General features: G+C 36.6%; 1 protein-coding gene across 1 annotated transcript in view; it reads left to right on the forward strand.

The window, feature by feature from the left end:
* Window positions 1-14,061, forward strand: part of LARS2 (leucyl-tRNA synthetase 2, mitochondrial) — a 90,524-nt gene that overhangs the window by 73,301 nt on the left and 3,162 nt on the right. Inside the window, exons 17-19 of the mRNA XM_009994101.1 lie at window positions 897-974; window positions 3,091-3,202; window positions 11,279-11,406. Of these exons, the coding sequence (XP_009992403.1) occupies window positions 897-974; window positions 3,091-3,202; window positions 11,279-11,406 (318 nt within the window). The remainder of the gene's footprint in view (window positions 1-896; window positions 975-3,090; window positions 3,203-11,278; window positions 11,407-14,061) is intronic.

A 14,061-nucleotide genomic window follows, 5' to 3' on the forward strand; every position in this document is an offset into this window, starting at 1 on the left:
ATTTACAGAGCAAAAAGGTTTTTTCCCCAGTTTAGGGGCTCATAAAATAATTTTTAAGTTAATTGTTCTCTGTATAAATAATTTTGTTTACCTACAAATCTTATGGGACAGAATCTCTGTGATATAGTAAGATTTGGATTGGCAAAATTTCTCTGCTGTGTGCCTCCTTTAAAGGATGAGGTGTTACAGCATTAAAATTATCAGTCTGGGCTTGGAGTAACTCCATTTCCAGTAGCACAGATATAGCTTAGTTATGCAGGGTATCCCTAATAAGAGCTTTTGATCTGTTTGCTTCACATCTCATGATCATACGTGCTGTTTCATATAGAATGAAAAAAGTTGGAGAAAACAGATTTGCATACCATGAAAAAAAAATAATTGAACTGATTGTTCATGTCTTCGTGTTTGCTGTCTCATGCTATGATTAATGTCAATTCAGTTATCAAATGGAGACATAAGTACCTGCAAAATTAACTTAAAATATTTTTATATGGACAAAAACTTTTCCTGATTTAAATCCTGTGCAAGGGGCCTTCCAAGTGTTTTAACAGACATCAGAATTACAATCTTGCTATGGAAGGACAAGCTGTCAACAGCATAACTGGATTTACAAGTATGAAGGCCTCTTGCAGAGCAAAAGGGAAGATATTTTACTGAAGAAAATAAAGGGTGATTACGAACACAGTTCTAATTGACATTGGCTGAAGCTTTCAAGTCCTGCAAAATCAGGGAAAAGCTATTTAACTGATTTTTTATATGAGTATTATTTTCCGATTCACACATGTGGTTGCATATATGAAGTGTTTGCATGCTGAACTGATTTTCATGTAAGGGGTAAGATACTCCACATTGGAGAATTTTAAGCAATTAGTGACAGACCTGTTCTTCATTAAAAGGTAACAGAGTATTTCACAAAGGATTATCTGTTCAATGCAGCTATTTCTCGATTGATGAGCCTCACTAATGTACTCCATGTAAGTATTTTTTTCTGTCCTGCCCTCTTTAAGTTTTTATACAAAGCAGGAGCTGCCCAAACTATAAGTCCAGCTTTCCAAAAGTCATTTGCAGTCATTACCATTGCTACTAACTTGAGAGCCTCATGGACTTAGGTGGACATTATGTGGTTCCAAAGCAGCATGTTCTAGTCTCACTGTAACCCTGAAATAAACTGTTTTGCAAGATGAGCTTGATGGTGTTAGAGCCACTAGGTTCTGATATTTATGCATGCATCCTGTAATTTCAAAGGATAAATTTTCTTGAGCTCTCTTCTTTCTTCTTTTTTGTTTTTAAACAAGTTGCATAGGTAGGTAGGTATAGCAGTACTTTGTAGAATTATCAGACATTCTGATTTAAAGGAAAGGTTTATTCTTTATACAGAAAATCACACATAATGTCACATTCCTCAGAGACAGCTTTCACCACTGAACTGTCTGCTATTAATAGAGTTAGCAAACTCCTCTTTTTAAAACAAGCATAAAAATAATTTAGGTCTTTAGCATTTTTTATTTAGATTGTTGTTTATCAGCCAGTGACAGATCAAATACAATAAACTCTTACTCTCATTTTTGTTACAACTGTTAGATCTGGTTGAGTATTCTTTCAGACATACAATGGTAATGTGATCTAGAGAAGAAATCAAATTAAAATTTGGGGTTTTCACTTTCTTTGTTTAAATAAGAATTTGTAACTTAAAGATTCCAAGGAGATTGTTGGCTAAGTCAAGGAACTTAATGAAAAGTGAAGTAGGGCATGCACAAGTGTTGTATTGAAATAACATACATCTGGATACTGTGTGGTGTTGGGAAGGTGACACACAGTTCTTTATCTCCACCTCAGTGATTCATATGCTTTTTGGGCTCGTGGATGGTGATATGTGAATGTTAAAAAATAAATAAAGAAATAGAAATCAGTGTCCTATGAACAGCCAGATATTTGACCACTGACATATTTATTGACCAAAGAAGTCAGTGCAGTATCTGTTGAGAATGAGTTTCTGTACAGTGTGGTGACACTTCCTCTTTCAGTCCCATTGGAAGGGAAGGAGGAAGTGGGTAGGTGGGTGAAGATTAATTATAGAAAACCAGTAGTAGTTACTAAAACTTGCTCAAATCTTTTTTGCACTGACCTTGATAAAAATTGATAAAAAGATGCCATCTGACAACGTTTGTGGTCTCTGTTAAACCAATCACTGGTTTTGGAGAATTTTTTAGTAGACAGGAACAGTTGTTCATCACACCCACCAAATAATTCCCTGAAGCTGACATGTACTGATTGACGTTTTCTGTGCTATTTCATTGAAGAGGTGAATTACAAATTAAATGCAGCATCTGAACTTCCCAGGGGTTGTAAATACTCTGAGTCAGAACAGGCAAAGAAAGAAAAAGTTTGTCCAGCTGCTTTTAGTGCTGTATCTTTTCTATTAAGGTACCATAAATAGAGCAATGAAGGTTCCAATTTTATCTGTCTAGCACCTTTTGTAAGAAATTGAAAATTTTCTGTACTAGGGAAGCTTCACACTTCACTAAAGCATCCTAAACATCAAGCTGTAAAAGACTCTGGTGCCCTTTTCATTCTCAAATCTTTCTTCAGCTCTAAAACCTCACTCCGTCACTAAATTCAACTTTGCTTAAGTAAATCTAGGATCCCATATAACTGAACCTTGTCCCAAGAAAACTGTTCTGGATTCAGCACCGTTTGACTCTTCTGTACATGTACTTCACCTCTTCTCAGATAGCACTGTTTTTTTCAAAGATTGGATTTCTAGAAGTAGCAGCACACAAAATGGTTTTGAGAGCCACAGTTGTCCACACAGTCTGTGTTCAGACTCCTGTACCAGAGCAGATCCTCAAGGGTCTGCCTCAGCCTCTTCGGGATTAGCTTCCAAGTGCTAAGAGAGCACTCTCTGCCCAAGAGTTGTGATTTTAATTATCCAGAACTTTATAGGAGTTTCTAACTTACTCTGAAATTATGCTGTCCTGAGCATAGATATTGATGTTACGTTTTACTAATGTATTTTTGTCTTAATCTAGTTTTCTGACCCCAAATATTTATATTAACAGTTGATTTTCTTTTCCTTCTGTCTTCACTTAGCAAGCTTCTCAGCCTCTCATTCTGCACAGCGTAGAATTTGAAGATGCTTTGGCTACACTCTGCATCATGGTTGCACCTATGGCTCCACACGTTGCATCAGAGATGTGGAAAGGTATTTCCAGAAATACACTTTTTATTGCTGTTGCAGGAAAAAAAGGTAGCATAATACATATGTCACTTATACCTTACTTCTGCATGTTACTTGTACACCTTCTGTCATAGTTCCTAAACATACTTGAAACTTGTCGTGTTCCCAGATCTCTCTGTTTTTAGGTTGTTTCCCTTTGCATACCAAGGTGGGTTTCTTGATACCAGGCAGAGTAAGGGAAAAGGAAGAAAAATTCAAGACAAGACTTGCTTGAGAAATTCCTATGTCAGCTGCTAGTTCCTCTGAATGTAAAGTACATAGAGACATAGAGAGCTGAACCTGAGACTAGAAAGAGCCCTTTCTCAAACGACTGTTTCAGTCTTTGGACTACAAATACTTTATTTCAGGAATTTAGGCAGACAGGACCACATCAGAGGGCTGTACACGAAAAAGACTAAAGGAGTGTTCAATAACAACCCTACTCTTGTAAAATTCTCCAGAGACTGAGGGACATTATGCTGCAAATTAACCTCTCATGGAGAGTGGAAATGGTAGACAGGAAATCTTTTTTAAGATCTGTCACAGCTGTAAACTTTGAGGTCTGAATCCCAAGTGGACTAAGTTGTGTTGTGCTGCTACAGTTAGAGCCTGTGAAATAAGGGATGTGCATGCTGGAGTTCAGCAGATGCTTTTAACATTTATTAGGATAAGCGCCAAGATGTATGTGGGAAGGTAGGAATATATTCTGCATTAAGACTAGCCACAAATTGCTACATGGTTTTGGACCTAATGTTAGCATTTGGATGCTGTTTTACTGGTTTTATTTTCAACAGTCATCCTAAAACATTCTGCATTCAAGTGTTTGCAGAGCAGAGCTACTTAATACCTTCTATTTTAGAGCTGTGCGTGGCCCCATAATAATGTTAACTGCCAAAGAAAGGCTGCTCTTGTTCAAAGCTGTAATATAGGGGCAGAGATTCTAGAAACAGCAAGATACATTGGGGAGGGTGGGTTTTATCTGTGTTTTCCTGTCCAGTGTTTTTAATATGTTTTAATAAAAGCTTAATTGTTTAGACTGAAGAGTGGCATCAGACATAATCCATCTGGAGAAAGCTAATTCTGGTCAATATTCCTTAGCAATATGAATAATTATAATTATACTTGAATGGAAGTAATGGTCATGTGCATTGGTTGAAACGGAAGCAGAAGAGGTCCAGGCTAGTTACTTAGACATACAGTGCCTTGTGAACTTGAAATTCAGATAAATATTAGGGAATAGAGAAATACCAAGTATTCTTGATAAAATGACAGAGAACACTAGGTTGTCTTCATTAACATAACTTGTCAGATGTAAAGCTTAATCCTGTAATATTTTGAATATTAGAGGAGTCTTTTCTTACTACTAAAATCACTGGAGAATGAGAAAAATAAACATTTTCTGGATCTCTCTCTGATGTAAGAATGAAAAGGAAGCATAATAAAAATAGGGAGTGTATTATCTTTGGCTCATATCTGCATTTAAAGATAAAATTTTGCTTGTGTGGTCCAAAGACTATGCATTGTAGTTCAGTGCAACTAGCGTGCAAAAACATTTTGTGGTGGTTATTGCCTGAATAATTTTATGACTAAACATGAAAATCACAGTCTTTTTAAGCATGGTCACGATTACATTGCATCAAAGTTATTAAACAATATTATGAGGAGGATGAATGTACATTTAACTACTGTGTTGTGGTAACAGAGTATGTTATTTTGAAATAGCCAACATCTAGCAATTCTGTCCTGGGGTTGGGATTTCTGGTGAAAAAAATCCAACTAAATTCTAGGGACAGATTCCCCAGCTTCATGTTCTGCACTGCACTCTGGTTCCACCAAGTCTTGTTGCTCGTCTGATAAACAATTCCTTAAACTTTATTATGTATAGGTGATGATGCTTTCTTATTTTAAAAAATTCAAAAATTAAGCTTTCTAAATATTTAGATTTCTTTGTGCTTTAGTTCTCCATGTACACTCAGAGTAAGTCTCTCTTTTTGTACCTTGGCTTTGCATCTAAGTGTAGGAATGGTGCTGCTTCCTCTCTCATAAACTAGTCAGGAAAAGGATTTTGTATATGATTAGCTCTATAAATAGCACCTATAGCAGTTGCCCCCCACACTTTGATGGAAACCTCTGTCTGCTATTGTAATGCTGATGATAAACAACACATAAGCATTGTGTTTGTAACTAAATACTGACCTTTTTTTCCTAAAAATAACTCATACTCAGCCTTTACATTTTGTTTTGTTTAGGGATTATAGCAAGGAGCATTTTTCTTTCTACATGAGAAAATGAAACTGAGCCTGTATTGAATATCAAACAGATAATTTTACAGTTGAGTAGGAATGCTGGTAACAGTGACTTCTGTTAACTCTGTGCACATCCCTTGAGTATTTAAGTTTTTGAAGAAAAAGGATTTTGCTTTCTTATTAGTCTTTCTCATTATAAAGTGCTTAAAGCATAATGAGATATGCCTAATACTAATTTTACTGCAGGCTTAAAAGAGAGAAGAGAATTCTCATTAATTTTGACTGTTGCATTGTGCTTCACATGATGAATTAACACTTTTCTTGTTGCATTGTCATCTCTCTTTTTATGCTTTTCTAATCACTGATTATGGTCAAGAACATTTAAGAAGAAATTACAGTAGAATTTATAGCTAGATATGAAAAAATGACAACTCACAGTAAGGCCCTGAATTAGTGTTTTGTATTACATTAATATGTATTGTATTTTATTAAGTTAATTCTGCCAAAGATTTGAAGACAATTAAACTGCAGAACTATAGAACTTTATGGCTAAGTCCCTGCAATGAGGCTTTGTGGAGGTAATACAATTACTTTTGACAACTGGAAGCTCTTCTGCAGCATTTTTTCCCTTTAAATGACAGGTGTGCTTTAAATCGAAAAATAATGAACCAGCCTTTTTTCCTTTTCTAGTTTTGGAGTAAAAAGCTAGGAAAAGAGGCTAGCATCTATAAATATTAAAATAACAATGGCTCTGATGGCCAAAAATACATTATAGTGTTAGTTTTATTCAGAAATAAGATAAAATTATCCTTTGTTTATAAAAATTATGCTTAACTGAAAAAGGCAATAGGATAAATTTTAAGTATCTAACAGATTTTTCAAAATCCTTGCATTCTTAATGCATTTATATATTGAATAGCAAAATGTGCTTTTTTGCATTTTAATTTATTTCCATTTCTAAGAGGTATTTGACACAGATTACACTGAAACGTAAAAAAAATTCAATTCAGTGTTTTCTAATAACAACAGCTTTTAAAAATTAAAACATGGCTAAGTGTATAAATATATATGTACGTATCTTCTTGGTTAGCAAAAAAGTTCTTTGAAGCTGGATTTATCTGCAAAGCAGTCCATCTTAATGATTGCCAACTGATCGATTTATTAGGAAAATTACTAAGATTATTTTAGAGTGTAATTAAAGATGCTTTGCCTGACATTTTAAGTAATGACTAGCATCAGTGCTATATGTAATTTTGATTGCAGTAATCCTATCCTGCTTTTTTACAAGAGTTGCATCAGGATTAATTTGAAATGTTTGCTTTTTAGTTCCGTGTGTTTTCTTTGTTAGTTTGTTGATAAACTTTGCAAACTCAGAACTGCAGTTTGATATCCCAAGGTTGCTTCTGTTGTAATGTGCAACTTTCAAGTATAATTAAAGTAAAATTAGCTAGATTTAAGGTACAGCAGTTTTTCTTCTTCTGCAGCAGCAGAATTATTCTCCCATGGGGTTTAGTTTATATGTGACCATCTTGTTTTCATGCATCAGGTAGAAATGAAGAGTTTAGTCTCTTTGTGAGCTGGCTGAAGAGCACACTTCAGTATTGGCACTAAATATTTCCAGTTTGAGTGAAGGAAAAGCTGCTTGAATGCTGTTTGATAAGTGCCTCACATCTCAACAACCGAACAATAGTAACCCAGGGCTTTGATATTTTGTGTGTGAAGGAGTTCTTTCTCCTGCTTAGAGGAGGAACAGTTTTCAGTATTTTGGACTGTCAACCTGATGGTCTTAGCAGGGCAGTGAATGTGCTGGTTTGTCGCTTAATGACACAAAAAGTGACTGTAGCCCCTCAGTGTGGGAAGAGTTCATCCGGCTGACATCTTGGCAGTTTATGAACACTAACAGGATGAGGAAATCTGTTTCCTTCCTGAAACCTTGTATCTGAGGAATATACAGACACCGTTTGAGATGGGTTGTTTTTTTTTCTTTTGTTTGTTTGTAGTAGTACACTGTTTTGCTGTCCAGACAAGGATATGAAACTGCTTATTGGGAGTTGTTAAATTTTTGTTAGACATGGCACATGAAAGATATAGACTGATTATAAACACATGTTAAGATACATTGAAATGAAACAATTACTGGATTTCTAATGGTGTGATTATCTTAGCAACATTTTAACTACCACTGCAATAGGTATTTTGCAAGAATTTGTCTAAATTCAGTCCGTGTTCAATAAGGCTTCTGCGAAGAACACAGCTGAGTAGAAGCTAATTAATGTTGCAGATTATAATTGAAAGTCTCAATGCAGAAAACTCCTTCACAAGTCCAAGAAGAATCATGATTTGGAATTATTTTTTTATTTTTTTTTCATCCAATAATAATAACCCAAAGTGAAGGATGTAAGTCCATACAAATGGAGAGGAAGACAGATCACAGAATCACAGAATGTTAGGGGTTGGAAGGGACTTCTGGAGATCATCTAGTCCAATCCCCCTGCTAGAGCAGGATCCCCCAGAACAGGCTACACAGAAACATGTCCAAATGGGTTTTTAATGTCTCCAGGGATGGAGACCCCAGAGATAATTTTCAGAAGGTTAAAAGGATTCACATGGAGTTTGCTGAGTTGGAAAGACATTCTGGAGTTAGCTTTTAGTAACCCAGGCTTTTCACAACCCTCCTTGGTGCTCCACAGTCTGTCACTAGGGAATGTGTAAGTAGTACTTTATTGAGTAAACACAGTGTTCCCTGACTTCACCCAGTTCTGTACCACGGTAACAGCAGTACAATACAGGTTTTCTCAGAGCTGTTTGGGAACAGCTGTTACAGTATTACTACCATTTCTCTGATGTATCAGACCATTTCACACATGACTGACGGGCACATTCCCCCTGGTTTGCAGGAAGGTATACATGCCTTGCCTGAATCTGGCAGACAGATTCATTAAAGAGTAAAAAAGCTTACCAAGAACAAAGTAATGCAGTAACAATCTTGTCCTTGGAAGAGGCTGCAGAGGCCAGTAAGATACTGACCCAGAATGCATCTCCACTTACCTTTACACATTTCTGCTTTGAGCTTTTTAAAAACTTCATCTGCTTGTTTGCCAGTGTGGTGGATTTTTACTTAACACAAATTTCTATTGTTTTGACTTAGCTAAATCAAAAAGTGATCAGCGTGTGGATAACACACCCTCATTGTCACCTTTTACTGCCCCCTCCTGTTAGAAAAAACTGTGACACTAGCACTGCTTGGTGTTTTAAGTTGGGCTCCATTGCTGTGAGTTACTCATTTGGGAAACACTGTTTTAGTATTAGCTTGCTAGTCAGTAAAAGTCCATTGAAGCAGATCCAATTGCAGGTTCTGATTGAGCACAAGTGTGTCCTTGTTCTGTCCTGTATGGATGTACAGATTTGTATGGATGTACAGATACTAGTAAATGGCTTACAGTAAGTAAAAACATACTCAGGTGGCTTTCTGTCCTACATCTGCAAAAGACTCCATGGCCATAAAAACAAACAATGTCAAAAAACATAAAGCAGAATGCACAGTGCTTCGTAATACACACTTCACTGGGTGCTTTCCAGTACAAGAAGACAGTAGAGCAGGTCTTTAATGTTTGCACACTTGAAGTGTTGTGTAACGTCTCACAATGAAGTGGAAAGGCTGGAGAAGGGCTTTGCCTAGGTCCATACAAGTGGACCATCTCCATTCTGGATCATAGAGATGAAGTTTCTGGTTTCGTCTGTGCATTATTTTGAAAATGAAATGCTAATTACTGTGTTTTCTGTATTCTGTAGCTCACAAAATATGAAGTAAGGCAAGAAACCAAACACGCAATGTAACTAAAACCTTCATTTTGGTTTCCTGTCAAACTCTTTTTTCTGAAACTAGTTCTCTTGACTTTTGCACTTAAAAAAAAACAAAAACAAACAGATGAGCTCATAGCTCATTTTTGTAGCAAGAAAATTAACCAAAAGATACACATTGTGCTACTCACACTCTATCTGCTTCAGAATATATTTTAAATTTTTTTTTTAGTAGTAGTTTTATTAGGACTGACAGCCTCCACTGGGATCAAAAGTGACCCTGGTTTTACTTTCATAGATAGAACTCTTGAATTCTACCAGAAAGTGTCTTTTAAGTAGTTTGAAGAGTCCACTTAGACAGAAAAATAAGGAGTGGCCAGTATATATGCTTCTGCCACAAGGCATGTGATCAGTTGGAAAGAAATGAGCTCATCTGGGTGTTCAAAAGCCAAAAGGGAAGAATCTAGCAGCTGTTGTCTTTAAAGTCAACGTGATAATGAATCACCAATGTGAAGCTTTTTTTTTTTCTGCTGAAGTTCCTATTATTTGCTCTTTCAGTTTCTGACGTACTGTTGCAAGAGGAAAAAAAAATACACAAAACCAGATCTATTGAAGTGTTTTAATCAATTATTTACCTAGTAAGACTGTGGCTTAATTGTTATTCTTAGGAAATGTGCACGTCCTCACTTGCCATTAGAAATAGCTCCCACTGGTCCACCTCACTGCCCCTTTCTGATTCACTCAGCAAATAGCAGGGCTGTGTGTCATTTTACTGAAGTGCTTTGTCTGAAAAACGGCTGACAGAAATCTGGCAGATTTTTCTGGAGGAAGTTGCATTATCTTTTATGTCTCTGCTGTTAGTCACTGTATTCATCTAAACAATCCAGCTAGGTGAATTCATGTATGCATGATGCATGGCTTTACTTTGACCCTGTGTCTGCCACTGTGCTGTTTTGAACAGCTTCAGGAGCCTCAGTCTCAACCATGACTCTTGTGTCAGTGGGTTTTTTTCATGCTTTTGCTGGAGTTCCCCTAAACCAGATGAGATTTCAAATTCATTTTGCAGGTCTGGATGAAGCATGTGCTTATAAAAAGTTTCAGTCCGTATTCTTATTCATACAGAGACAATGTTTTTAATTTTAAAATCCTCTGGCTTTGTGAGAATCCGAAGAGCACTCATCATCAATATTGATCATATTTGACAGCCCCTTGTTAAGTGAAATCTTTTTATTTTGTCATACAGCTGGAGTGAACAGCAACATAAATCCCACTTAGCTTTTATTCAGTCAAAGAACGCAGCTTCAGAATTAATTGCATCCTATTTTCCTGTTACTTAAATCAGAAATTCATTGTCATGTGGAGAGCAAAGCCTATTTAATAAAATGAGGTAATTTATAGCCATTTTAGCAGTTTTTTAAAAAGAAAATCAATTGATAAAGCATTTCAGAATGTACGTATCATAGGAAGGAAAGCAGGCTGTGCATGCAGCACCTTTAATTTGTGAGAAAATAGATACTTCACAAAAGACAAGAAAATCTTGTAAACAGCTTGACTTGCAAATTCAGAAACCACCAAGAACATTAAAGATGGTAAAAGAATAAGCCATACTTGTGTATCATTTTGATTGATTTGTTAGTAAAATTTTATTTGAACTGGTCGTGTTACTGTAAAAACCTCTGGTATTATGATTGACTTCTAGAAGTAGAGGTCAGCTTTTGTTGCAGCATTACAATTTAAAATAATAAACAGTGGCAGTTTTGGAGTGCTAATCCAAATCTAAAATCTACCCACAGCTTCATGTTAGCATCCCTACACATGGTATAAAGCAAATGTTTCAAAGATTTGTATCTTTCTGTTTATAATGTGCTGTATGCTAATCTAAACAATGTTATTTCCTCCTAAAGGACTTGCTTTTAAACTCAGCTTTATGCTGATCTTATTTATCAAACAAATTCCAAAGACTGAATGTTCTGGTTACAGTACAGCTGAATGTTTGGCTGTTTTTACTTTCCAGGTTTGGCACATACGCAGAATAAACTTTGTTCTCATCATCAGTGGGATGTTGATGTGCTGCATCAGTCCTGGCCCAAAGTAGACCCTGAGTACCTTCAGCCATCAGATGTTGTGGAGATGTCTGTTCTGGTAAGAGCATTTTCATGTCTTTTCAGTGGTGGTCAATTCATGCATTACAAGCTCAGAGGATGATGAAATTTCTACTCTTGTGGAAGTCAGTTCCCTTCTTAGGTGGCTCAGAACAGAAGCTGTGATTACAATTGTGCTGAGGAATTAAAATGGTTCCATTTATGAAAAAAAAATGTAGCAAGTCTGGAGGGGAGATGATCTAAATTATAAATCTTTTGGGGTGACTGCATATTAGTGCCTGTGGAGGTTTGGCCACTGAGCAGCTGTGGGCAAGGGTTGTACAGTCAAAACTACAATCAAAATACAGGTCCCTTCAGATTTTTTGCCTGAGAGTACATTTATCATTTTGACCCTGTACAAAAATGTATCATTAGGTGACATATCTTGTGGTACCCATAGTGCTGTGGTTGCTTAGTATGATTTTTACAGTAAGCTGGGTTAAGTTGCTGTGATTTTCGCCATACAATGTTTCCCATCTGCTTCAAGCTGAACTTCTGGCACATTTCAACAAAATGTATTTGCAGGAATGAGGTTGAGGAAAAACAGATATATTTGCTGATGTTGAAACTACACTCTGGTTTCTCTCTTAGCTATAACAGCTTCATGGTCAGGGAAGGAGCTGGCAGCTCATTAGAAGAGTGGACGTATAACTACGTTTAGTTAACCTGTAATTTTCCAACATGTGTGCGCACATGCAGAGTAGTTTACTGTCTATTTTTTCCTGCATCTCTAGTTATCCAGACTGTATTCAGCATGCTCCCAGGCATCATAAAAATTCATCATTATATGGAGCACAGTAGCAGCAAGTGCTACTGCAGGCCATAGAGGGATTGCCGGGAGCCATGAGTAGTGTCTCAACTCCTCCATTGGCTGATTCCTGGTCGACTTGCATTCAAGTTCTTAATGCAGAGGCATTATGATAGTCTGTAATTACATAGCTGCATACTATTAGGTCTGCAGGACTCCTGAGTTTTTTACTGCTCACATAAGAATAACCTTTAACATACCATGGGGACATTCTGAACTTAAATGTTTTGCAGTAAATAAAATGTTTCAACTTCAACACTTTCTTTGTTCTTGACATGGAATGAGATGGAGCTGCCTCTAGAAATGTCATTTGGTGATGTGAAACTGCATGCTCTCTGTGTGTTTGTGTGTAAAAGAAACAGAAGCAATGCACTTTATCTGTATTTTATTCTGTTAGGTCCTTTGGGTAGAAGAAGTAAAGCAGTTGGGTTATTTTTGTTCAGCTGGGGTTTTTGAGGAGGGAAGAGATTGGTTGAATTTAGGGGAAGTTGTGTTGCTGTAGATTTCCTTAATCAAAGTATCTTTGCAAATAATTTAATATCTTGATAGTTCTCTCAGTCCACTTGAACAGAATGAAAAATGCTGCTAAAACACTAATTTTTCTAACGTTCAACATACATCCCTAGCAGAGGCCACAGAGTATGTCTTTGGGAGGAAATTTTCAATTGACTTCTTTTCACAAACCAAAGAGAAGTACTCAAGTGCCAGCTGGGGTTATTAGCAGACTTAGCCTAATATTCACTGTGGGTTTATTGCTTGCTTGCTTGCTTTCAGTGATAAGCATTTATTTATACCAGTAAAAAGGTCACATATCCACAAAAATTTTCACTGAGGTATAATCACTTGGCTGAAGCTTGAAATAAGACTTCACCTTCAAGCACAGCTAGCAAACATCTTAAATTGCAGTCTTCAGTTTATAAGGAAGTCAAGATGAGAGATTGCGTAATGATAGAAAATTCTTTGCAACAGTGGTTAAAGCAAACGTTATTAAATCTACCTTTAAAATAAAAACTTCAGCAGTACAAGGACAACTCTGAGCTTAATGTTAAGACTGTACAATTGAACATAAAAATACCTAAACATTTCATATTTTTCTGCTGACATTGAAACTTCCTTCTCAAACAAAACAGAAGAACAAACACTTATTTTGCTTTAAACAACCATTATGAAGAATGGTTTTGTTTCTTTTCCTCCATGACTTCATCAAAGCCAGAGTTCTTGTGTAGAAGTCCTCTAATAAGAGCAACACTTGTGTGCTCAGCCATATATTGATGGAAGAATATGAAGTATGTAAACACCTTCCTTAGTGTTTAAGTGAGCAAGTAAGTGAATGGAAGACCAGAGAGACAAGTTCCTTTTTCAAACTGGCAAGAATTCTTTAAAATAGTGCCAACTGGGGGCAGGGGAGGGGGCAGTTGCCTGGCTTTCTCCTGTAGGAGTATGGCAAAACGGAAATAGGGAGAAGCAGGGAGAAACCATCAGAAATGTGAATATTTTAAAGTCTTGTGGACACTGTAGGTTTTTGTATGGCTGTAAAAATAAATTGCCCTCATTAAACCAAGAAACACTCAACAGAGGGAGGAATTGGTTAGTTGCAAAGAGGCAGTGTCTTTTCACTAGACTGCAGAGTCACACAGAGTCTTTAGGCCACAACCCTATTCTTCAAGACATCAAACTGCCTCAGGCTTCCAGGGATTTGCCCGCTGAGCCATTATGAGTTTATTTCTTTTGACACAAAATAGTTCATTATTTCCTGTCTGTGGAGTTATGTCTTTCCATATTTAACCCAAAGTAACAAAAGCAACAAACTCACTGCATTCTTGCCAATACAATAAGGATTGCCTACAA

Source organism: Chaetura pelagica, unplaced genomic scaffold, assembly GCF_000747805.2.
Source record: "Chaetura pelagica isolate M959 unplaced genomic scaffold, ChaPel_1.0 scaffold642, whole genome shotgun sequence".
NCBI classification, from domain to species: Eukaryota; Metazoa; Chordata; class Aves; order Apodiformes; family Apodidae; genus Chaetura; species Chaetura pelagica.